Here is a 23170-nt window from a genome sequence, read left to right on the forward strand (position 1 = left end):
GAAAGTGATCCTTGAAAACAGCTTACTGGCTTACTTGCAAAACAAAAGTAGAGATTTCCCAGAATCAGCAGAGACCCTAAATATCTTCTAATGAGATCTGATTAGATTTTTAAAACCAGATAATAGGCCACAAATCCATTAAGTTCCTGTTGCCTCCAGGCCAAAGCGGCCAAGGAAACATTTGCTAACAAGTGTTGCCTTCTAGGAATGGGGGGTGTCTTCTAGGAGTGGGGGGGGGGGGCGGGGGGGGGGCATCTTCAGTAAATACAAAGTGAGACCTGACAGCTTGGCCTCTGTTGGTGGCTCACCTCCATTTCCCCCTACCTGCCCCGGCTGGCAGAGCACTGCAGGCCTATGGAAGGACAATCCTGGTCTTGGGTAGGAAGGTCCATACATTGTGATACAGGCTTTCCGGGTAACGCTGAAGTGGATACCCCAGCATCACCCTGCATATCGACGCATGGACACATGACAAACCGTTAGTGGTTCTCAACCCAGGGTGTCCCCTAGGGGACATCTGGCAATGCCTGTAGACGCTTTGGGTCGTCACCCCTCACTTGGGGGGGTGCTACCGGCATCTAGTGTGGGGAGGCCATGGCCAGCCCACAAAAATAAGAGAACCCCGGGGGGTGCTGAGGTTGAGGAACCCTGGCATCAGCCATGGCCTGATGTGAGAGTGTTTTCCGGCACTCCCGTGCTGAGTGCCCCCCCCGCCCCCCACCTCGGAGTGTTACCTACTCTCCCTATCCTCCCCATCTCACCGCGTGTGGGTGGCCACAGGACAACTGTCTGCTCGTCTGTGCTGAAACATGCCTTCACAGGGGACCGAGCCTTTCACTTGCAACCAGAATTAAGGCTAAAATGCAAATGTCCCCGGAAGAAGGACACGTAGAACCTGCGTTGTGATCCCTTCCTGAGAATCTGTAGGCAGAGGGCACGGGCACCGCAAGGCTGGGCTTTCCCGGGCACCCAGCGCAGGAAGCACGAACCTGTTCCCAGCGTCCCTGGTGAACTCCGGTTCTGCCCAGGCTCACTCTGGAAAGCATGACCCTCCTCACTCTCGGTGGGCCACGAGGCGCCCGAGGGCGCTGTCACAACCACAGGGTTCACAGAGGACTGAAGATTCAGCCCAGAGCTATATATAAAACTGTATACATAGTTTTTATGCCAGTTACTTTGTGGGTCAGGATTACTGATGTCCACTTTGATTAGAATCATTATTTTCCCCGATGGGGCAGAGAGGGCTGTGTGCAATGTTTTAGCTTTTGCTTTGAATTAGGAGCTAGGGTGCTTTGCGGTGAGCCGCCAGTGGACGCTTAAAAGGGATTCATTCTAAAAGGAAAGGCATATGCTTTGAGCAAACTTGCTCACGAGCAGAGCACGAACCGCGGAACGACGTCAAGGAGGCGTTATTTACAATGCATTGGGACCTGACATTTAAGTTACTTTGAATTCTCTTCTCACTGAAACTGCTTGATAGACAAACACCAAGTGATTCCTCAGCCAGCCCAACAAAAGCATCATTCTGATACAATTCTAAGTACAAGAATGCCACCACATTGTAAGGGGACAGGGGATTTGATGGCCAATGAGACATTCACGAGCTGTAGCCTCTGCTCCGAATCCCAGGGGCTTCCTGGGAGGGTGACGTAAGTCAGGCCACAGCCGTTGATGATTCCTTCTTTGTTTGGCCGATCCCTCGAAAACAAGTGTGGCACAGTCCTGCCTTCTCTCCTAGGTTCGTTCTTGTCCCTGAAAGGTGTTTTGTGCTGAGGACAGGAGAGGTGGCTTCAGGACAGCCTGACACGGTGCAGCTGGGTTCCTGGAGGAGGAGCAAAGCCGGAAAGGTGCCTGCTGGGGACACTCACGGGGCCTCCTGGAGCTGCTGACCCCTGCAGGGAGGCGGCAAGTTCTGGCGGCTTCCCTCTGAAAAATTACCTTTTTCTTCCTAAAGAGACCCTCCCCGCCCCCGCCATTGTGGGACTGCTGCTTCTCCCTGTTCCACATTTCCCTCTGACCCCGGTGCTGGCTGTCCCGAGGGTGTCACCAAGTCCAGCTGAACTCCAGCAGCTCCTTTCCGGAGAGGCAGAGCCAGGGCCGCCTGGGGAGCCCAGCTTCGGGGATTCTGGAAGCTCCCCAGCCTTTCATCCAGCCCCCACCACAGGAAGCCACTGCCACCTTCCCCAGGCACACTCACTCCTGGTGTCACTCCCGGCACGCTGGCCAGTCTTTTCCCAAAGCCGATGCATCTGGACCTGCCGGCCATGCTTCATCAGCCCCAGCAAGGCTGTGGCTCCTCTGTGTCCTCCAATCTTCAGGAAGCTTCCCCAGCTTCCAAGCTGAGTCCACCCGGAGCTATGGCTAAGGAGTGAAACGGAGAGGCAGGTGCAGGCGGGAGGACAGGCAGGAGCCTGCATCCCCCTCGGGGCTCTGGCGGGGGTCCGGGACAGGACGAGGAAGACCTCCGGGTGCCTGAGAAACCACGCCGCTGGCGGAGAACCAAGAGGCAAGACCTCAGCTCCACACGCAGGTGGTTGCCAGGACCCGAGCTCGGAGGCCGAAACAGCACCAAGCAGCTCCTGAAGACGCCGGGCAGGTGGCCTAGCCGGCCACGTCTGCCCACACGGCGGGGACGAGGCAGCCTCGAGGTCCGAGGGTGCGCGGGCTCTGAGGTAGGATTGTAGGATCTGCTGCTAGGGGGGCAGGATCTACACAGCGTTGGCCTTGGCCGCTCAGAAAACAAGGGCAGTGTCTACACAAGCAGGTAGAACCGAGTAAACACAGTTGCTGCCGGTTTATGGGCTAAGTTTTATAAAAATCCAATCCAGCAAATGGACAAGGTACTCCTCAACCTCAAAAATAAAATGCTTGATAAAATATATTCTTTTTAAAAAGGAGAAAGGTTCGCCACCAGATGGAAATGGAGGTGGCAGGTGACAAAGAGGAAGAGAAGGAGGGGACAGGAAGGTGCTCTGGGGACAGGACCGCGGCGGGCTCCGGGCTCAGACCCCCGAAAGCGAGCTCTGTTTCTGAGGGATGCAAATGACTCTATGGGGACCTCCTGGGCCCATGAGGGCGCCCTGCTAGGGGGCTCGGCCTGGGCCTCTGGCACAGCCAGGCTCACCCCGGGAGGCTGGGGTGTAAGGGACATGCTGATATTGCTATTTCCTGCCTTCATTAGAGGACCTGCCCATCCCAAGGCAGAGGCACCACTGCCATGGGGGCCGTCTCCTACTTTGATGATGACAGTAGGGTAGGTCTGGAAGAAAAGGTAGGCAGACTCTAAGAGGCTTCCCCAGGGTCCCCCTGGGAGGACCAAAGCCTGAAAGAGAGCAACTCAGACAAGCTTGCAGTTCCAGAAGACAGCTGCCGGCCAGCAGACACGCTTCATGTGGTCACTCCAATTCCATTGTTTTCTTTTGTGTTTAAGGACGAAGAACTGAGTGAATGCATTTTCGCAGACATGTGTGTGCGTGTGTGTGTGTGTGTGTGTGTGTGAGAGAGAGAGAGAGATGATTAATGAAGGACCAAAAGAAACCATTTTAAAGGTTCTAAATAGTTCAGTGGGAATGGTGAAGGTCAGTGGGAATGGTGAAGGTCAAGATTAATGCCCCTTTCTATTGACCTTGGATTAGGTCTGCAAGGGCATAATGTTGTGGAGACTCCAGGACCGAAAAAGCAAAAAGGAGAACCTTTCCTGGAGGAGATGTGAACCTGCAGCCTCGGGACAGAGAGGTGTCCCAGCAAAGGGTCAATCAACACTTGGGGAGTGGGATTCCGGAAGTGCCTTCCCGCCTCTGCTCTCAGGATGCCAGTCTCAAAGTCGGCCCTCCTCTTGCCCCCCCACCAGCAAAAAAGAAAAGCTTTGAAAATAGATGGCAGGAAACATAATCATAAACCCCGGATGCCTTCTCCCTCCCTCGAGAAAGTTCCTTCTCTGTGAGCATTCGTAATGTCCAGGAGGAATGAGAGAAACACACACGCAGCTTCACCACCGACCAGTGGCCACTTATTAACCAGCTGCCTCAACAAGCGTGGCCTGCAGACCTATTCTCACCCCCCCAAAGAAAACACGTCTCTAAGATACTGAGCGGCTGCTGGGCTGCACCCCTCAAGGCGATCGTCCTGCCCTCGCGGGTCCTTCGACCTCAGCGAGGGATGGTGGGGCTTTTCCCAGACGCCGGTGAACAGCTGGGGCCGGGAGGCTAGTTGCCCGACAGCTTTGGCCGCCCCAGGTTTGTTGGTACTTCCAATCCTGTGTGCAGGGTGACCTGGAAAAGACGACCCAGTCAGTGAGGATGGGGGAGGCCACTACGAGAATCCTGAGTGCTCAGACAGCCCAGCGGCCGCGTGCGAGGCCACCTGTTCCCTGGGGTCGCCACAGGCAGCAGCCTGAGGGCCTCTCTGTCCTGCGGGGTATGCTGTTTATTGTTGCCCAGTCTCACTAACGTAATGTCCCCGAGTTCATCCTGAGGAGCCAGTCTGGGCCTGGGTTTCCCACCTTGTCGCAGGAGCCCCGGCAAGGCTGATGCTCCATTACAGCAGGTGAACGGTTCTCATGGTTGTATATTTGTTTCTGCATTCTTCCCATGGCCTTTGTTCCTTTCTTACATCTGTTATATTTCAGGCTGCCTCAAAGCCCTTTCGTGAGTGAATGCAGGTACAAATCAATCAATCAGTGATTGATGTAGGCCTGTGAGTATTCACAGCCAGGACTCCCAGAGGGAGGAGGGCTCTGCTAGAAGCTAAGGGTAGTGCCCCCACATTTCTCTCCCACCCTCGCCCCCTCACTGAGCTCCCATTTTGTCTCTGTCCACTTGGGGCCTCCCGAGCCCTCGCCAGCCCCCCAGGACTGGCTCCAGCCCTGAGATCTAAAAGCACAACATTCCTGCCTGCTTCAGGTGGGAGCCAGAGGGGGCAGGGAGGGGTGAGAGGGGGCAGAAGGAGACTCAAAGCCCCTGGGACTGGTCTCTCCCAGCCCCCCTGTACTTCTCCTCTCTGGGGAAAGCCATACCTGAAAGGCCCCAGCGCATACCTGGCCATCGGCTCAAGCTGGGCAGGGGGCACTGACTTCCTCCTGATGGCTTAACGAATGCCTCCATCGCACCCGTCCCAGAAAATGGAACCCCCACCTGCCTCCCCCTCCATTCCCTTTTCCCCCCTCCCTCCCACTGTGGCTCCACAAGCTGGCAGCTTAGCGCCTCCACTTATCTCAAGCGAACAAGTACGAACTGATCATGCCACAGAGGACCGTCCCCGGGGAATGCCCAAGGGGAGCTGGTAGGTGGCTCTCTGCCTGGGCGGGCAGCAGTCAGCTTCTTTATAGCCCACATCGTCCAAGTGCACTTCGGAGGCCCCAGCACCCCGAGAGGAACAGCCAGAGGGGCTCCCGCCCGGAAGGGTAAGTGGTACCTGCACGTTGCGGTTGAGGCTGAGGGCTGGCATGAACACCCCATCCACATGGCTGAAGGCTGTGGGGCCCTGCTGCTGCCCGTTGATGAAGAAGGTCAGAGTGTGCTTATTCAGGTCCAGGAGCACGCCGACAGTGGCCCCCTTGCACACACCGCCTTCCGTCCTGGGAAGAGAAGCCCCAGGAAGCCCCATCACCACCACATCTAGCCTGGGATGTAGGTGGTGGTTCAGAAGATGCTAGGAATATCCTCACCTAAAACACAGCCCTCATGGAGGTGCAGGGAGCTGTTCTTCTGGGCTGTGAGACTTGCCTTGAAACGCACTCTCCAGTTAAGGGCCACACAGGAAGACCTTACCCTTCGTGTAAGTTTCCTTACCCCGGAGGGATCGGCCTGTTCAGTCCCTGGTTTCCTGGCAGTCCCTGAGACCTGGGCACCCAGGGAGTTAGGGTGTGGATGAGCGGGTCCCACCTGAACACCGGGAGCTTGGAGCCTGGGTAGGGAAGGCTCCTTTGCCCTCCAAGGGAAAGAACTAGCTTGGCACCCTTTATAGTTTTAACCAGCGAGAACGTTGAGATCCACAAAGAGGCAGAGAGCCAGCCCTTCGGGAGATCTCGAGGCCCACTCGACGTCAGCTGCTCTCCGAAACATCCCAGGGACTCTTGAACAGCCATGCGTGGCAGGGGACAGATGCTGAATCTGGAATCAAGTCCCCTGTCCCGAGTTGCCATCCCATGAGTGCCAGCGGTGGAGCCTTGAGACTAAATTGTGGAGCTCTTGATAAATGTCTGTGATCCCACATTCGGCAGTGGTGGGAATTCATATCGGCCCGCGAGAAGCATCTCTTCAGATGCTCTCCCCAGGCTCCCTGGCTGATCCGCCTCCTGTCCGTGGAAGAAGAGGGTCCATCAGACTCCCTTCCCTTAGCTGAGGGCTGAGGGCTGAGGTCTCATCCTCCACCCCAGCTGCTCCGCTCTGATGAGAAAACCATTTTTAGCCTTTCCTGATGGGGCAGGTGCTGATTAGCTGGGGGCTGATGGCCTGGCAGAGAGCACAGGAAAGTCGTGAGGAAAACTCGGTGCGCTGACGGGAAAGGCACTTCCCAGGAGGTCAAATTTCCCCAGGGCGGGAGGCGTGGGGTGGGGGGTGGGGAGCGGTGTCAGGACCCCAGGACAGGATCCTGCAGGTGGGAAAAGGGAGCTACGACCGGGCTCCTGGTGCTATTCAGACACTGACCGCCCGGTGGCGGTAGAGACCGGCGTGAGGCGCAAACACGTGATTCCCACCCAAGCGCTGGCTGCCCCAGGTTCATGGGCTCCCCACCGCAGCCCCGTACCCGGGCTCCCTTGCCCCCCTCCCCCCCGCCCCCCCAGAACCGGAGGACTCTGAGCCGATTCCTGACAGCGCCGCTAAGTAGCCCTGTGACTTGGGACGCTTGTTTCACCTAAGCCCTCGGTCTAATCGGTAAAATGCCAATCACAATAGTACTTTTCGGAGGACTAAGGGAGATCATGGAAGTCAGGTGCTTCCTACAGCCTCAGGCACCAAGTAAGCTCAATAACGCTCCGTTATTACCCGCATCAGCCGTGTATCTGGGCACCATTTGGTTTAAGCAGGTAGAGATGGAGCTGGTAGGTCTAGACTCCACTCTTCTGTGGTTTGGGAACAGCGGCCGGGGGTAGATCCAGTGCGGGGTCAGCCCGCAGCCCCTGGCAGCCTGCAACACCCAGTCAGCCTGCAGGGCCCAGGCAGAGGGGACAGAGGGACGAGGTGCTACCCTCCCGCAGGCCTCCAGAGCTAGAGGTCACTGCCAGAGAAATGGCAGGTGGGAGAGGTGCAGTCTGCTTCCCTGGGGACCCTCAGGCAAGTCCCTGCCCCAGATCAGGACTCCTGGGGCCAGTACACTGAGAGCCTCCAGGCTCACTGACCTGGCCTAGAGCTGGGCCCCGTGAGGTTGGCTCCTCCTGGGGAGATGGCCCTGAGCAGGCCAGGAAGGAGATCGCGCGGGGAGAGGGCAGCTCCAGGTGACTACCATTCTTTATTTCTGGGCTCCTTGGCCAGTGCTGGCCTTAAGAGATTTTCCATCCCCCACCCCCACCCTGGACACACAGGCCGGGTGTGAACACGGAATCCCTGGGTGAGGAGAAAGTAAGCACTGAGCTATGATGGGGAGGGGGGGGGCACTGCCTTCTCTGAGGAGAGAGATCAAGGTGCCCACAAGTCCCTGAAGGAGCCCAGGTGTCAGGGACATCTTCCCAGGGCGACCCCAAAGGGCCCATCTTCCTGTGTCCGCCCTGGTAACACCACTCCCAGGGCCGGCCTCAGAGTAAGGCAGCCCTGGCAGGGCCCTTGACAGAGTCCCCGGCAGTGAGCACCCCAATAGTGCCTGCCACTCCCAGGCCTGCCCTTTTGGGGGCACTGTCTTGGGTCAAAGCCCATACAAGGCGGGGCGGGGTGGGGAGGGGGGGGGTCACTGCCAGGGAAATGGCACCTGCTCCCTCTGTAGAGACATGGTCACAGCCGCGAGGACACTGGCTGTGCCCCTGGCTGACAGTGTCTAAAGGGAAACGGAGCAGAAGTGGGAAGGGAGTGGCAGCCGAGGAACCTGGCAGGGCCTGGTCGTGCGGCTGGCCGGGTGACATAAAGCCACATGCCCTGGGGCCACTCTAGTCTCTGTTGCATGCTGTCCCTTGGGCACACGCTCACTTCTCCCTGGAAATGGGACACCCAAGTGGCTGAAAGGCCTCCCCCACATTCCTGATGCCTAGCAGAAGGGATGCTGTCCCCCACAGGAGCCTCATTCCCCAACTGCCCCCCCGCCCCCCGCCACTGGCAACGCACCTGTTGGTGTGGGAGTTGCAGTGCATGAACCAGCTGCGGTTGTTGTCCACGTACATGGCCCAGGCCTTGTCGTCCTTGCCCAGCATCATGTCCTTGACCACGCTGGCCCTGGCCACCCCGAAGGCGGGGTCTGGGTGGTTGTCGTACCGGTCCACGTGCAGCTCCCAGTAGTGCACGCCCTTGGAGAACGCGGCTGTGCCCAGCACCACCCGGTCGTCATAGCTGCTGCAGGTGGCCGTCTGGTTGTCATTGGATAAGATGATGTCCCGGTGCCCAGAGTTGGGGTCAAAGGTGAACCAGGCCACTGGAAAGGAAGGAAGCAGAGGCAGGGATGGGACTCGCTAGCAGTCTCCGACCTGGGCTCGGAGACAGACTCACTCACCCACAGCTACCAGCAAGTTGGCATCCAGCATCACACACGCTCTTCCCTGTGTGATTCCCAGGCACACACAGGGACACACGCGCACACACGTGAACACACACACACGCGCTCCCCGATCTCTGTTCATCTAAGCTCTCGGTCCCACGAACCCAGCCTTGCCAAGGAACGCAGACATTCGAGCCCCGGAGCCCCAAATCTAAATGCATTCTATGGAGTCTTGGTTTCTGACATCCTTCCGTTACGCTTCCTACGCCGTTGTAAATTAAAGAGGAAGGAGGTAATCCCTGCCCCACTTTGTGGGTGTGGGATCCGAGACCCCGAGCGGTGAAGTGATATAACCAAAGTCCCCACGCTCCATCCTCCTGTTTCGCAGTCCTCCTTCTGTTCTCCGATATCCTCAGGCTGCGGGAAGTGAGGTCCTGACTCTAGAATCGTGACCACAGTGCTCAGGGCAAGAACTACTGTTCTGCAGGGCGGAGGGCACCTAAGGGCAGAAAGCTGGTGATCTTCAGAAAAGCGTCCCCAGCCGTGCCCTTGACAATAGCATCTGCCCCTGCCCTCTCTCCCCTGCGTCCTGGGGAGAAAAGCCAGGCGTGTCACATCTTCCTCAGGGCGACCGCAGGATGTGCTGGGATGCACGATGACAATAAACAGGATTGACACCATCCTGGGATGCCTGGGTTAGCAGGGCAGGCTCTTGTTGGGACATGTTCTTTATTTACATCATCTCTTCCTGCTAAGGACACAGATGACCAACATCCCACTGATGCTGATGTGCTCCTCTTGCCTGAAACCTGAAAGGACGCAGCTGGGTATGTGAGCCATCAGATCTGGGCTCTTGTGCCAGGTGTTCGAGGGATAGTTTCCCACTGGGGGGAAAGTCAAACCCAGGGACTAAGTGGCCTTTTCTCCAGGTCTGTCGTATGCAGTCTCAGTCCCTGGGTCTCCCTGAGCCTCTCACATCCTTGTCTCCTTTCCCACGCCAGCAAATGGGGTGAAGAAATGGCCTTTTTTTTTTTTTTTTTTTGTGGCTCATGAGTAGGGAGAAGTAGGCAAGTGGCCGTGGTGAGAAGGGCAGGGACAGGGCTGGGAGGAGACGCATACATTTCGCTGCTGCCGAATTTCCTCCATCCCTTCACTCCCCTGCCCTGCACAGCTGATAGTCTCCCCCCACCCCTCACCCCCTGCCATCCTCCTTTAGAAGCTCATCCACCCGTGGCTGAATCTGGTCCTCCCCCAGCACCCCAGTGCTCACCGTCAGATGTCTGCAGGACTACAGTTTTACTATAAGGCCCGACGCCGGAGGAGTTGAAAGCCTTGACCCTGGCATTGTAGGTACTGTTGAAGTGAAGACCATCGATGGTGCACAGGGTCTCCTTGCCCACATACACTTCCTAAAAGACGGCCAAGACTGCTCAGGAGGTGCCTCCGTTATTGGGAAAGTTTCTCTTAGCAACATGTTGACATTCAAAGTGCTAGCAGAGTTCTTGAACAAGGGACATTTGGAGGACTGGAGGCAGGGTCATAGACCGTGTCCAAGTTGGGCACAAACTCTACTCCTGGCCGGCCAGCCCCTCTGCCCGTGAGAATGTGAGGTGTGACGGGGTCTTAGGGAGGCGGGGAGGGATGGCCGGTGTGTAGCCAGCTAGGCAGCTGCCCGAGAATGTCCTACCTCTGCTGAGGCCAGCCGATCAGATAGGACCCTGGATCCCAGGGACACCCACTCCTCCAGGAGGGGTGGAGGTGCGGAAACCCCCACCTCCTTCTTGGTTGTCGGCGGGAATTTAAGCTAGCGAACATGAGCTAAAGCAGCTAAATAAACAAAATAAGCAATACTTTTAAAAGAAGGGTCATCACAGGGGCGCCCGCGTGGCTCCGTCGGTTAAGCGTCCGACTTCGGCTCAGGTCATGATTTCACAGTTCGTGGGTTCGAGCCCCACGTTGGAGCCTGCGCTGACAGTGAGGCGCCTGCTTGGATTCTCACTCCCTTTCTCTCTGCCCCTCCCTGACCTGTGCTTTCTCTCTCTCTCTCTCAATTTTAATTTATTTTTTTAAATAAATTAAAAAAAAAAAAAAGAAGAAGGGTCATCACCCATGATGGGAAAAAGTGGACAGAGGAAGGGCGTGACCAAGCACAGGTGGGTTCAGGTGGGTTTGGGCCGGGATCGCTTCTGGATCGAGAGGGGCGTTCCGCCCCCCTCCCCAACTTCCACCACCCCTGAGGTTGCCATCTTCCCCTCGTTGGCCCCCCTGCCCCCTGAACGGCTTTTCTCATGGCCTCCTGAGAGGTGAGACATTTCTGCAGGGGACCCCAAAGATCCGTTAGTAGGGATTGACTTTGTTCCCCACTCACTTCAAACTTACCTTTGTCCTATTAACTCCCTCAAATGCACAGCCCTGCACCCCGTCCTGTGTCACCATTTCTACTTTGTCTCAAACATCTTTCCTCTCTCGTTGTCTAGGGGGTTCACTCTTCATTTGTTATGGCAAGTCATTAATAATAACAGCTGGGTGCGAGGCATTGTGTAGGGCATTTTAATCCTCACACAACCCTTGGATGTTGTTATTGGTTTGTTGTTGTTGTTGTATTTCATACAGAAGGAGACTCGGAGAAGGTTGGAAACCTGCCCAAGATCCAGATGAACCCATTTGGAAGCCAGGGTTCAAATCCAGGCCTGCCTGCACTGAAAGCCGACACTCGTCCCACTCTAACAGGTGGTTCCTCATAAATTCTAGCCCTTGTATCCAGCTTTTGCTGGTGGCTTTGTCTCGGAGGGAAGGGGCCATCAGTATGTGAGCCCTGTGGCTGCTTCTTTTAACATCCGGAAACAGTCTTCCCTTCCCGTTTCAGAAACAGGGGCTCTTTTCCTGGTTTCCAGTCCAGGAGTTCTTTCCAACCTTAGCTTCTCCGCACAGCCACAACGACTGAGGTTCTGAACCCAGTGAATGATCTGCCATTCCTCAACTCCTCTGTCCCCTAAATTGCCCATATATTCACACGGGACCCAATAATTCCCAAGGGAAGGCTGCTATTATTTCCCCAACGCTTACGTTCTTGTAGGGTAGGTCTCAAACAGAAAATGAGATGGCCTACGCATAAATCCCTTTGAGAGAAACGAAAGGAATATTGATCTTCAGCAAGGTTTGTTCAATGGGGCAGCCCCCCAGGAGAAGGGATGTCGGAACTGTCGTGGTTGCAATGCTTTGTTCCGGAACATCTTTATGCAGTCTCCTCGGGAATGGAAAAGGAGGAGCTCTAAGAAGACCCTGGTCAACAAAGCAACTTGACAGTGACCTGAACTTTGCTGTGTGAAAACTCAGGGAAGAGTTCTTTAGGGGGCCTGGCTTTGGGGGGTCTCTACCGGATGGGGGAGTAGAACACCATTTTCTGGCTCACTAAGAGCCTCTCTTGTCCCCATGACATTTCATCCCTGGAAACACGAGGGTAGAAGTTCATCTCAACCCAACGGCCATTTACCAAGTGGCTGTCCTCACCCACAGAGCACCTCGCCAGGTAGAACAGTCAGTGACCCAGGCGGGGCAAGGAGGGATAGAGCGTTGAGGGAGTGGCGGGGGCGGGGGGCGGGGCGGGGGGAGCCTGCGTGAGCGGGGATATCTGGGAAGGTGCTGAGGAATAGCCGGGACTGCACTGGTGGGGTGAAGCAGGAAGTAGATCAGGGCAGGGGATACCTTTTCCGAGCTCTTCCTCTGCCTCAGACCTGTGTCAGTCTCCGCAGAAAGGCCATCCTAAACTTTCTCTGTGTCTGTCACCTCTGCCTGCCCCAGCTGCCCAGACCTAGCCCCCGGCAGAGAAGCCCCATTTCCCAAGGTTCCAGACCCACCAGCCCTCTGTGTTTGGGCCAACGCCCTCTAGGGGCAGCAATGGAGCTGAGGGCAGTCCAGAGGCCTCCGCGTTAGGACCCCCCAGTCCAGCATCAGGGCCTCACCCGGAACTGGCCCCCGTCGCCGTCATCCAGCTCCAGGATGTAGCCGTCCACGGGGCTGTGGGTGAAGGGCGGCATCCTCCAGGCCAGCGTGACACTATTGTTGTGGGTGCAACACTTCTCCAGCTGCAGCAGGGGGCCGGGCGGCACTGTGACAGGAACAGGAACGGCGGGTTCAGCTCACGGACCCCGACAGCATGCCAGACACCTGTGTGGACTCTCCTCCCCCATCGCAGGGCCCCCGGCCCCCAGGAGGAACGGTGGCGCCACCCTGCGGTCCCTCCCAGCCTCTCGCAGGCACACCTCAGCCCCGGGATCTCAGTCTCAAGGCTGGCAGAGGGAGGGTGGGGGCAGCGCGATCTCAGGTGACCGTGCACTTCCAGCCTGTCTTGGAATCTGGGGTGGGAGGTGGGAGAGGCATGGCCCGTGCCTCCACGACTTTGCCTCTGGAGCCCCAAGGAGGAGCCCCACCTACCCACTGAGAATCCCTAGTTTTGAGTCTCAGACCCACAAGGAGCCCGTGAGGGTTGCCAACAGAGCCGGGTTCCAAGTGCCTCGGAGCCACTGCGGGGCCAGCGTGCAGCTGACACTAGGCTGGGAAGGTGCTGGTGGGGTGAATTCAAGGACGCATTTAAACCTTTGGCTGGAAGCACGTTAGAGGCCCAGGGAACCAGAGCCGGGAAGGAGAGGCAATCGGAGTATCCAGTGGTCAACCCTCGGAATCAGGGATTTGAATCAAATGTTATCATGGTAAGTTCTGTCACAGGAAGATCCGGAGAAAGTTTTTATATTCTAGCCTTGTTCCGGCTCCGGAGATTTTAGAAATAAATACAGTCCACACTGACAGTTTTTAAAGGGAAAACTGCAACATCAGATTTGTAAAACTTCCAGATTTCCATTTGGCCCCCGTTATTAGGGGCGTCTCCCAGATTTCCCCCCATGGTTTAGCTGGGTGCAGCCCTGTCTTACTTACAGACTTGGTCTCAGGGCTGGCTGAGCGTAGCTGACTCCCCCGGGGCCTCGGTTTACAAACAGGTAGGGGTCCCCCTCTATCCCTAGGCTCTCCCACGCCCTCTGTGAATCCCTCCCGGAGCAGCGTCCAGAGCGGCTCCCGGCCTCCACCTTTGGCACCTCAGCTTTCCCGAGCCCCCCTGTCTTCTGCCGCACCCCTGCACACTCTGCCAGGCTCCTCCTGCTCCTCAGCACCACGTCTCATTCACACCCAGGGCAGGCAGCATTTCCAACCCTGGCCCGAGGTGCAAACCGAGTGTGGGAGGGAGCACGCAGATGTGCAAGACTCCTGTTTCATCTTTGGCGTAAAAATGGCCACACGTTTGGCGGGTAAGGATTTCCTGCACTCGACAGATTCTGCAGGTGTAGCACTCCATCCTTCGATATTTTGGTTTTAAAAAACCAAACAGCTTCCTTGCCTCTCCTGAATGTGGCCTCGATGCCTCTGGAGAGGCGGCCTTTGGATCAGGACTGGTTCGGGCCATCGCTTGCTACTTTGTAACCTGGTACAAGCCATGCAACTTTATATGACCCTTAGCCTGTGTCCCTCGTGGCTCTCTGAGCTCACGTCCCAGCCTCCTCCACCTTGTTCATTCTGCTCTCACCTCTGACCTTCTTGCTCTTCTTCTTGGAACTCAGAAAATGGATTCCTGCCTCAGGGCCTTTGCATTTGCCACTCCTCTGCCACCTGGAATGTTCTTTCCCGATACTGCATCTCTCTCCCCTCAAAACATCCCGCTTTCCCCAAAAGCCTCTTTTGGCCATGAGACGATGTATCTGTGTACTGTCTGTTTCCTTTTCTGGAATATCAGCTGAGTCTTGTGAGCGAGTGTGTTGGCTTGTTCAAAGCGGTGTCCTGCACCTAGAACAGTGCCTGGCACAGGGTGGACACTCACTAAGTGTCTGAATAAACAAAGAACCCTCTTTTACAAAGGAGAGAACTTGGACTCAGACTGGGATGCCACCCGTCCTAGGTCCTCCAGCTACCCAGGGTGACCCAGGCTGAACTGGGACTCGGGCCCCGGCCTGTGACTCGGGCAGCCTTCCCCTCCCGCTCTGCCTCACTCTGTGTGTCACCCGTCTTCTGGTGACACTAAGCTGCCCCCCTCAGAGTGGATGCCCCTTCCAAAAGAGGCACGGACAGAACTGGGCCAACCACGGCTCACCCCTACATTTCATCTGGATGAAGTCCAGCTGGTGGATGGCTTGCAGCAGCGGCTCGCTGTCCAAGGTCAGGTCAAACTCCGCAGACACTTTTGGCTCCAGGGCGCCTTTGACCCACTGCTCCTGAGACACCTGGACGCGCTTGATCAGAGCATCCGAGATCTTAAAGGGGAGCACAGAGTTTAGGGTTTCTATGTGCACAGGGAAAATCATGCAGCAAGTGATGGGTTAGGAGGAGGGGCTTGGTGTCTGTGGCTTGGGGACAGGAAGGGGCTGTGTCAGCCGTATGCTCTCAGGCCAGCCAGGGCAGGGAGTATATGATCCCTGCCGGCATGCCACCGTGCAAATAAAAGTGAACTGTATTGTTTAAATCGTATTTAAAAAAAATTTTTTTTAACGTTTATTTATTCTTGAGACAGAGAGAGACAGAGCATGAACGGGGGAGGGGCAGAGAGAGAGGGAGACAGAATCGGAAGCAGGCTCCAGGCTCTGAGCCATCAGCCCAGAGCCCGACGCGGGGGTCGAACTCACGGACCGCGAGATCGTGACCCGGGCTGAAGTCGGACGCTTAACCGACTGAGCCACCCAGGCGCCCCTAAATCGTATTTTAAAAGGGCAATAATTTAAATGTAAAGAAGAACCTGCTATCTAAAGGTATCAGGTGGGGCGCTCGGGTGGCTCAGTCGGTTGAGCGTCTGACCCTTGATTTCAGCTTAGGTCATGATCTCATGGTTGGTAGGATCGAGGCTGGTGTGACAGTGCAGAGCCTGCTTGGGATTCTCTCTCTCTTCCTGTCTCCCTACTCCTCCCCTGGCCTCTCTCTCTTTCTCTCTCTCTCAAAATAAATACACATTAAAAAATATGAAGATACCAGGCCAAACCGTTTTGTGAAGCAAATGCGCAAAAGCATTCTTCCTTATACTGCTTTTGTGAGATCCAGTACTTTGCAAAGTGAAACATACTAGCAGTTCCTCCCAGGGTCTGAAGAGAGCGCTTCCTGTATCCCCGGAATTTTGAAGCTTGCTCCCCACAGTGTGTCCTCGCCCTCCCCCCAAGTTGCTCCAAACTGTCCCTCCATTGCACTCCCAGCTCCGCTGTCTTCCGCTGGAAAGTCCTGCTCATTCAGACACTTACACGTGTCCCTGTCGAGCCATCCTGTGAACCCTTCGTGGGGACTAGTGAAGGGGGCCATCATTTCCCCATAGATGGAGGGCTGAGCCCCTGTCACTGCCCTGTCCTCTAGAGATGCTCGTGGCCCTGAGTCAGCCTGGCTGTTGGAGGGATGCCCTGGCAAGCCTGCATGGGCTCTGCAGGCAGCGGCCATCTGTCCAGGCCTGTGGCACTCTGCACATTGAGGTAATGGGCCGTGTGGATTCTGCTAACTCACTTCCTCCAAGCCTCCAGCTTGTTTGGCAAAGACTGTCCTTTCCCATTTGTGGAGAAAATGTTGAGTTGGGGTCTCTGGAAGTCAAAGCATAAATGCACGACACGTTGGCCCTAGGGATTAAGACATTTGACCTCCTTTTTTAACGAGGGCACAGAATCAGGGTCACAGCTAGTGAGAGGCAGACGAGAGATGAGAACCTGGGTCTTCTGGAATCTCTGAGCAAGGGAGAATCTACTCAATTCCAAGCCACTGGTAGGGACTGTCCTAAAACTCCGGATAGCTTGGGAAGCGGTGGTGGACTTGGAGGCAGGAAGCCAAGCCTGCCTGGGTCCTCCCAATGTGCAGGCTCACCTGTAGGAAGCCAGAGGGGTCGTTCTCCTTGATCACCTCTAGGCAGTACTCCATCAGCCCGGTTGACTGACGCAGCTTCAGTGTGCAGTGATTGATCTGGTCCCAAACCATCTGTGATGCAAAGAACCCCTAGTAACCATCTCATCAGAGGAGGGGCAGCCAGGCTGCAGTGGAAGTTGGAGAATTAGCACAGAGAAAGCCCTAGACGCTGCAGCGCTGGTCTGCGCCACCTTGCACCCTCTCCTCTGGCTGTTCTGCTCCTGAGCTCCACGCGCCCTCTTCCTTGGGGAATAAACGGACCCACCGCCCAACAGAACAAACTCTCTGCCTGAACCCTGGGCACTAGAGAAAGTGCACGGTCTGAAACGGTCCACGTGATCAGTGACCACCTCCTGTCTTACTTTTCATCGTTGGTGGTCCTGGATAACTCCATGGGCTCGGCCTCTTCACTTGGAAACCATGGGCTATCCCCAACACGCATTCCTCCTTTCCTTGAAAGTAATATTTCCTGCTTCAGTTGGGAAATGTCTATGAAATCGGTTGAGCCGTCAAGGCAATGAAGCAGTCCTCTGTCAACGCAGAGCGTTCATGGCACCTGCCCGGAGCAGGAGCCCAACGTCCCGTGAGGGGACACCCTCCCTTCCCGTGGTGGATATTTAACAACGCAATAAATATTTAATAATGCCATAACAATATTGCATTATTATTGCTGATTATTGAATGTGTGAGATGTTAGAGAGGGCCTGAAGAAGGTGACAGAGCTGGCGACCCGAACAGAGGGCGGCCTCACTACGGTCACTGGTCACTACTGCTCTGCAAGCTGAGAACAGGCGGAGTCCCTTAGATGGAAAACAGGACTTCAGAGAAGATAGGAGAAGGGTACCCCTGACCTGAGAACAGCAGGATTCAGTGCACCTGACTGTGGCTTTGCAGGGACAGTGTGGGTGATGGCTGGCTTTGGGGAAAGTCACGTGAGTGTGAGCACGTCCGGGGCAGCTGGCTTATCCCTTCCTTGCCTCATTCATTCATTCACTCACTCACTCATTCATTCATTCATTCTCTCACCCACCTAATATTGACCCAGTACCTACTGTGTGCTCCAGTCCACTCGCGGTGTGGAGGCCACGATGGGAAACGAGGGTGTCGTCACCCGGGGACGTACCTTCAGCTTGTGCTCTCTCTCTTTGGTGACCTTGGTGAGCAGCTTGGCTTTCTGCCGAGTTAAAGCATCGACCAGCGCATCACACTGAGCAACCAGGCAGGCTTCGTAGTCCAGTCCGTTTTCCTGGGGGGAGCAGAGAGCTTTAGACAGAAGACATGCTGAAACCCGGCCAGTGCTAGCCGCGAAGACGTATTTCAGAGAAGCTTTCCCCAGAGTCATCTGTAACATTACTACATTGGAAACAACGTAAATACGAATCAGGAGAGGGTACCATGAATCCTGGCACACCAGTATGGTGAAATATCCGGTAGTCGTTCAAACCTCGTCCGTTGAGAGTTTTTAACGTCTTGGAAAATGCTCATGAGGGACTGGGAAGGAAACAAAAGGGGGGCTGCAAGTTGCACACAGCATAATTCTGTCCTGTGTGTGCGTGCACACGTGTGTCTACATTGCAGAAGAACGTGTCAGAATGGTGAGGTGGTCACCCCAGGGGGGAGATATTGGTGAACCTTTCCGTGGCTCTCTCACTCTCTACTTTCCAAAATTTCTATAATACATGCTTTTGCTTTTTATAACCGGAAAGCAGGAAAACAACGGAAGACTGCAGGATCTCGGTCAGTCTTAAAAAAGAATCCTTCTAGGTCTCAGAGATCAGCAGGGACCCGGACCTCGTGCTACGGCCTCTGGTGAAGCTCTCACACCCAGGAACTCAGAATGTGACCGTGTTTGGGGACAAGGCCTCTGGAGAGGTGATGACATTACAATGGAGTCATTCGTGGGGGGGCTGCTCCAAGATTAAGAAGTCGGTGCCTTTGGTCCGGTCTGTACGAATGGGCCCTCCACGCATGCACATTCGTATAGAGCACACGCGTGTGTGTCCTCTCCCCTGCGGACAGCTCCTGAAGCCAGAGACTTCTTGATCTGTGTTGGGCTCAGTACGTGGCACAGTCAACACATTTATGCGGTAAACGATGTATCGATTCCCTGGGTACAGAAGCGCCGTGCACAGATATTACATAGGCCTCCGTGGCCGCACGGAGTGCTGGCCCCTTTCCAGCTCTCGTTCTACGATTCTCCGTAACTGGGTGCATGGGGGATCCCTTTCCAGTATCAGGTGCCACACGACTGTCGGCGGCTTGAGCGGGTGATGTCTGCAACGTCCGAGGCTGTGCAGCAGGACAGTTAAGCCTCCTGTGTTCGTCCCCCACAAGACGCTCGCCACAGGACCCTCCCTTGCTACACGCCCGCCCTCCCCGTGCTGCAGCTCTGCTCACCTGGACCTGCTGCAGGATGTTCTTCAGCTGAACCAGAAACTCCTTTGCTTCTTTTGCCTTATCGGAAACTCCATTTAAGGCCTGTGACAGTTGGGCCTAAAAAGATACCGAGCGGTGAAAAGACAAATCCGGCGTGAACGGCCCAGAGTTTGCGCCGCACCCGAAAGGCTTGTGGGTCTGTGAGGGGCTAGAACGGATCCCGCGTGCCGGAGCCGTATGGACTGGGAGCCCTAAGGCATCCTCTGGAAGTGGGACGCAGCCTTCTGTGGCGGGCCCCTTAGCCCTCCAGAGTCCTCCCCTTGCAGAGGGCAGTGTGGACAGAGGGGGCTCGGAGGGGACACCAGTTGCTGGCACCCAGAGGTGGAACCGCCAGCCCGGATGGAATCTATGGCCTTTTTAACAAAATGCATACACGTGCAATCGAATTGGTCTTCGAACCTAGCTGCTGGAGACTGATGACCTTGATTGTGGCCATATTGACCATGAGTCACATTTTGCTAATTAAAAAACCGAAGACGGGGCCAGAAAGGCCGGGGTCATATCCGGCCCGCCCTTCCCCTCTAGCTTCAGGTCTTTGTTCCAATGTCACCTGGTCAGCGAGGCCTTTCCTGATGACCCTATGAAATAGCCCTCTCCCCTCGCCCTGCTCTGTTCTTCTTTATAACATTCATCACCACCTGACACAGGTTTGTTTACTGACGGTCTTCCCTCGCCTGCACGTAAGCTCCCTAGAGCAGGGACCTTGCCTGGTTTGTTCACCTCTAGCACTGGGCATATGGTAGCACTACATGAATATTTGTGGAATGGGTGAATCCGTGAATGAGATTCTTTTTTTTTTTTTTTTTAAGTTTATTTCTTTTGAGAGAGAGAGACCGCGCATGCATGCAAGCAGGGGAGGGGCAGAGAGAGAGGGAGAGAGGGAATCCCCAGCAGGCTCCACACTGTCAGCACAGAGCCCAATGCAGGGCTCGATCCCATGACCCATGAGATCATGACCTGCGCCCAGAGTTGGACATTTAACCGAGCCACCCATGTGCCCCAGTGAAGGTGATTCTTTAGGCCGTACCAATGATTCTCAAAGTGTGGTTCCTAGACCGGCAGCATCGGAGTCACCTGTCATCTGGGACTTTGAAACGTGACTTCTCTGGCCCCACCCTCGGCCCTACTGATCAGAAACTGGGAGTGAAGGCCCAGGAGCCTGGCTTTTATGAAGCCCTCTCAGGGGATCTGATGTAGTTTGAGATCCACTGAACTGTACCAACACAGCCTGGTTGAACATCTCTGGGGAACATGGTAAACGAAGCCCTGGAGTGGAAAAGACCACTCAGGGAAAAATGAGGAGAGAGAAGGAGGGAGCCTCAGACCCAGGAAGCATCCACACTCAAGATGAGGTCAGGGTGAGGTCTGGGCTCTGTCCTGCTCCTTTCTCCACTGGCCTCCCCATCCCTACCCCCACCCCAGGTGGTTTAGGCTCCGCCCCCCACAGCTCACACAGGGGGTACCACTTTCTATTATAAGTATCTATGCACGAAGACTAGCCAATGGAACTTACGGGAATGACAGAAGGATTCCGTGTCTGCTCTGATTTGGCAGCCACCAGCCACGTGTGGCTGCTGAGCACTGAAAAGTAGCCAATGTAACCGAGGAGGTGCATTTTAAATTGTATTTAGTTAATGCTTCACATGTGGCCAGTGGCTGCTGGTGTGGACAGGCTTGGAAGGTTACAGGTCCCAGGATAACTCAGCCCATCCCCAGAAAGCTGCACCCACAAAGAGACTGAGATGTCAGGATCGTTCATGGGCCCCAAGAGGATCTTCAACAATCGGGATTTTACTTATTTATTTTTTCAAGATATATTTATTTTTTTTAATTTAATTTTTTAAAATTTACATCCAAATTAGTTAGCATAGAGGGCAGCAATGATTTCAGGAGTAGATTCCTTAATGCTCCTTACCCATTTAGCCCATCCCCCCCCCACAACCCCTCCAGTAACCCTCTGTTCGTTATCCATATTTATGAGTCTCTTCTGTTTTGTCCCCCTCCCTGTTTTTATATTATTTTTGTGTCCCTTCCCTTGTGTTCATCTGTTCTGTGTCTTAAAGTCCTCACATGAGTGAAGTCGTATGATTTTTGTCTTTCTCTGACTGCCTAATTTCCCTTAGCATTATACCCTCCAGTTCCATCCATGTAGTTGCAAATGGCAAGATTTCATTCTTTTTGATTGCCGAGTAATACTCCATTGTATATATATACCACATCTTCTTTATCTATTCATCTGTCGATGGACATTTGGGCTCTTCCCATACTTTGGCTATTGTTGATAGTGCTGCTAGAAACATGGGGGTGCATGTGTCCCTTCGAAACAGCACACCTGTATCCTGTGGATAAATGCCTAGTAGTGCAATTGCTGGGTCGTAGGGTAGTTCTATTTTTAGTTTTTTGAGGAACCTCCACACTATTTTCCAGAGTGGCTGCACCAGCTTGCATTCCCATACAATAGGGATTTTAAATGCAATTTTATCAGTGTCCAGAAAATTGTGACACCTTCCTCCCTATTACACTCTCCCAAAGCATGGGGCCCACAGTGGCTGCAACAGTTCCTTCCCCAAGTGGCGGGGAGGCATCTCCCATGAACCTATATAGTCCTTGATGCTGGGGACTTTGTCTTTTGTCTTTGCATTTCTAGCCAGTGATGCCGGCACAAAGCAGGGGCTCAGAAAAGCCTCACTGGCTGGATAAAAAAACAAAACAAAACAGATTGATTGCTTCACTGGAGGTACATGCTAACATGGGACAGATTCCAGGAGACCTATCACTGCTGCGGGCACCCTTTGCCAGCAAGAAGTTCTGAGAGGCGGCATTAGTGAGGGTCCTTCACCCTCCTCCTGGTACTTGGCGCCAACATGGCTCTGTCCCCACTCCATCCGGCCAGCACCGGCCTCCTAGCAGCCCAGCCCACCGCAGGGCCTGTCCACCTGCTTCCTGCTTGGCAAGGAGACCAAGGAGTGTGGCAAGGAGCCCAAGAACAGAGTGATTTTGAAGGACACAAGTGACCTTAGGCAAATACCCAGCTCCAAGGGGAATAATCTCACAGCTTGGTAGACACTGCTTCCAGACCCACCAGCCTTGCTGCCTGATCTTTCCAGCTCCTTCTTCTCAACGCACCCCCAGAGAGGCTGTCCAAGCACAGACCATCCCAGGGCCCAGCAGCGTGCTCATCCACGTGGGGGCTCCTATACCCTGGTCTGCTGTTTCCCCACGGAAGAGCCCCTGATGGCAGTGTGAATGCCGGGGGGCATTAATGGAAGTCCCACAAGCACAAACTTGTACTTTTCTTGACCCCCATTGCTCTGTGCATGAAATGGCCACAAGTCACCTCTACTTGCCGGGGGGACAGCATTGTAGAAGCTGGACCTGGGCATTCTAGTGGAAAAGGAGCAAAGGTTCTGGGGGCAAATGTGGAAATCACTTCTCAAGGGACAAATGGTTTATATGTTGGCTATGTATTAGGGGTTTACAGCATATTGTGTTTTGCTTCAGTTTTTCTTTTTTTTTTTAATTTTTTAAATGTTTGATTCTATTTTTGAGACAGAGAGAGGCAGAACATGAGCAGGGGAGGGGCAGAGAGAGAGGGAGACACAGAATCCAAAGCAGGCTCTAGGCTCTCAGCAGTCAGCACAGAGCCTGACGCGGGGCTCGAACCCATCAACTGTGAGATCATGACCCGAGCCGAAGCCGGACGCCCAACCGACTGAGCCATCCAGGCGCCCCGCTTCAGTTTTCCTTAAGACACGTGCTTTTTCTTTTCTACAGGGACTATTTGGAGTGCTAGCAGAGGACATGGACAATTGTCCTTTTCTTTTATTTATTTATTTTATAAAGAACATTTTTTAAAGTTTTACTTATTTATTTTGAGAGAGACAGAGACAGTGTGAGCAGGGGAGGGGCAGAGAGAGAGGGAGAGAGAGAATCCCAAGCAGGCTCCACACTGTCACCGTCACTGTCAGCCCGACTTGGGGGCTCGAACTCACATAACCATGAGATCATGATCTGAGCCAAAACAGAGAGTCGGATGCTTAACTGACTGAGCCATTTAGGTGCCCCGAGAATTGTCTCTTTCTGGTCTGAGAAATAAGGATGGATCGTGTTGTCTCTTTGGATGGTGACTATACCAAACTCTTGGAAAGAAAGGAAATCTCCAGGCAGAAGGTAAAATTTTTTTCATGACTGAATGGATTTTTAA

The 23170-nt window shown here is 54.6% G+C and overlaps 1 protein-coding gene across 9 annotated transcripts in view; it reads right to left on the reverse strand.

Annotated features, from left to right (window-relative positions):
• Positions 1-4121: 4121 nt before the first annotated feature.
• TRIM67 (tripartite motif containing 67) overlaps positions 4122-23170 on the reverse strand; it is a 50544-nt gene continuing 31495 nt past the window's right edge. For 2 of the 9 annotated variants that reach the window (XM_042908203.1, XM_042908201.1), the window contains 9 exons: positions 18928-19023; positions 17654-17776; positions 16492-16602; positions 14756-14915; positions 12582-12727; positions 9890-10028; positions 8253-8556; positions 5413-5575; positions 4122-4271 (listed from right to left, as the gene is read on the reverse strand). In XM_042908203.1, coding sequence (XP_042764137.1) covers positions 4206-4271; positions 5413-5575; positions 8253-8556; positions 9890-10028; positions 12582-12727; positions 14756-14915; positions 16492-16602; positions 17654-17776; positions 18928-19023 — 1308 coding nt within the window. In that variant the 3' untranslated portion in view covers positions 4122-4205. Of the gene's footprint in view, positions 4272-5412; positions 5576-8252; positions 8590-9847; positions 10029-12581; positions 12758-14755; positions 14916-16491; positions 16603-17653; positions 17777-18927; positions 19024-23170 lie in introns of all 9 variants that reach the window. The other 7 variants (XM_042908206.1, XM_042908207.1, XM_042908205.1 and 4 more) reach the window with 7 other exon arrangements.

The sequence above is a fragment of the Panthera leo genome, chromosome D2 (assembly GCF_018350215.1).
Source record: "Panthera leo isolate Ple1 chromosome D2, P.leo_Ple1_pat1.1, whole genome shotgun sequence".
Classification (NCBI taxonomy): Eukaryota; Metazoa; Chordata; class Mammalia; order Carnivora; family Felidae; genus Panthera; species Panthera leo.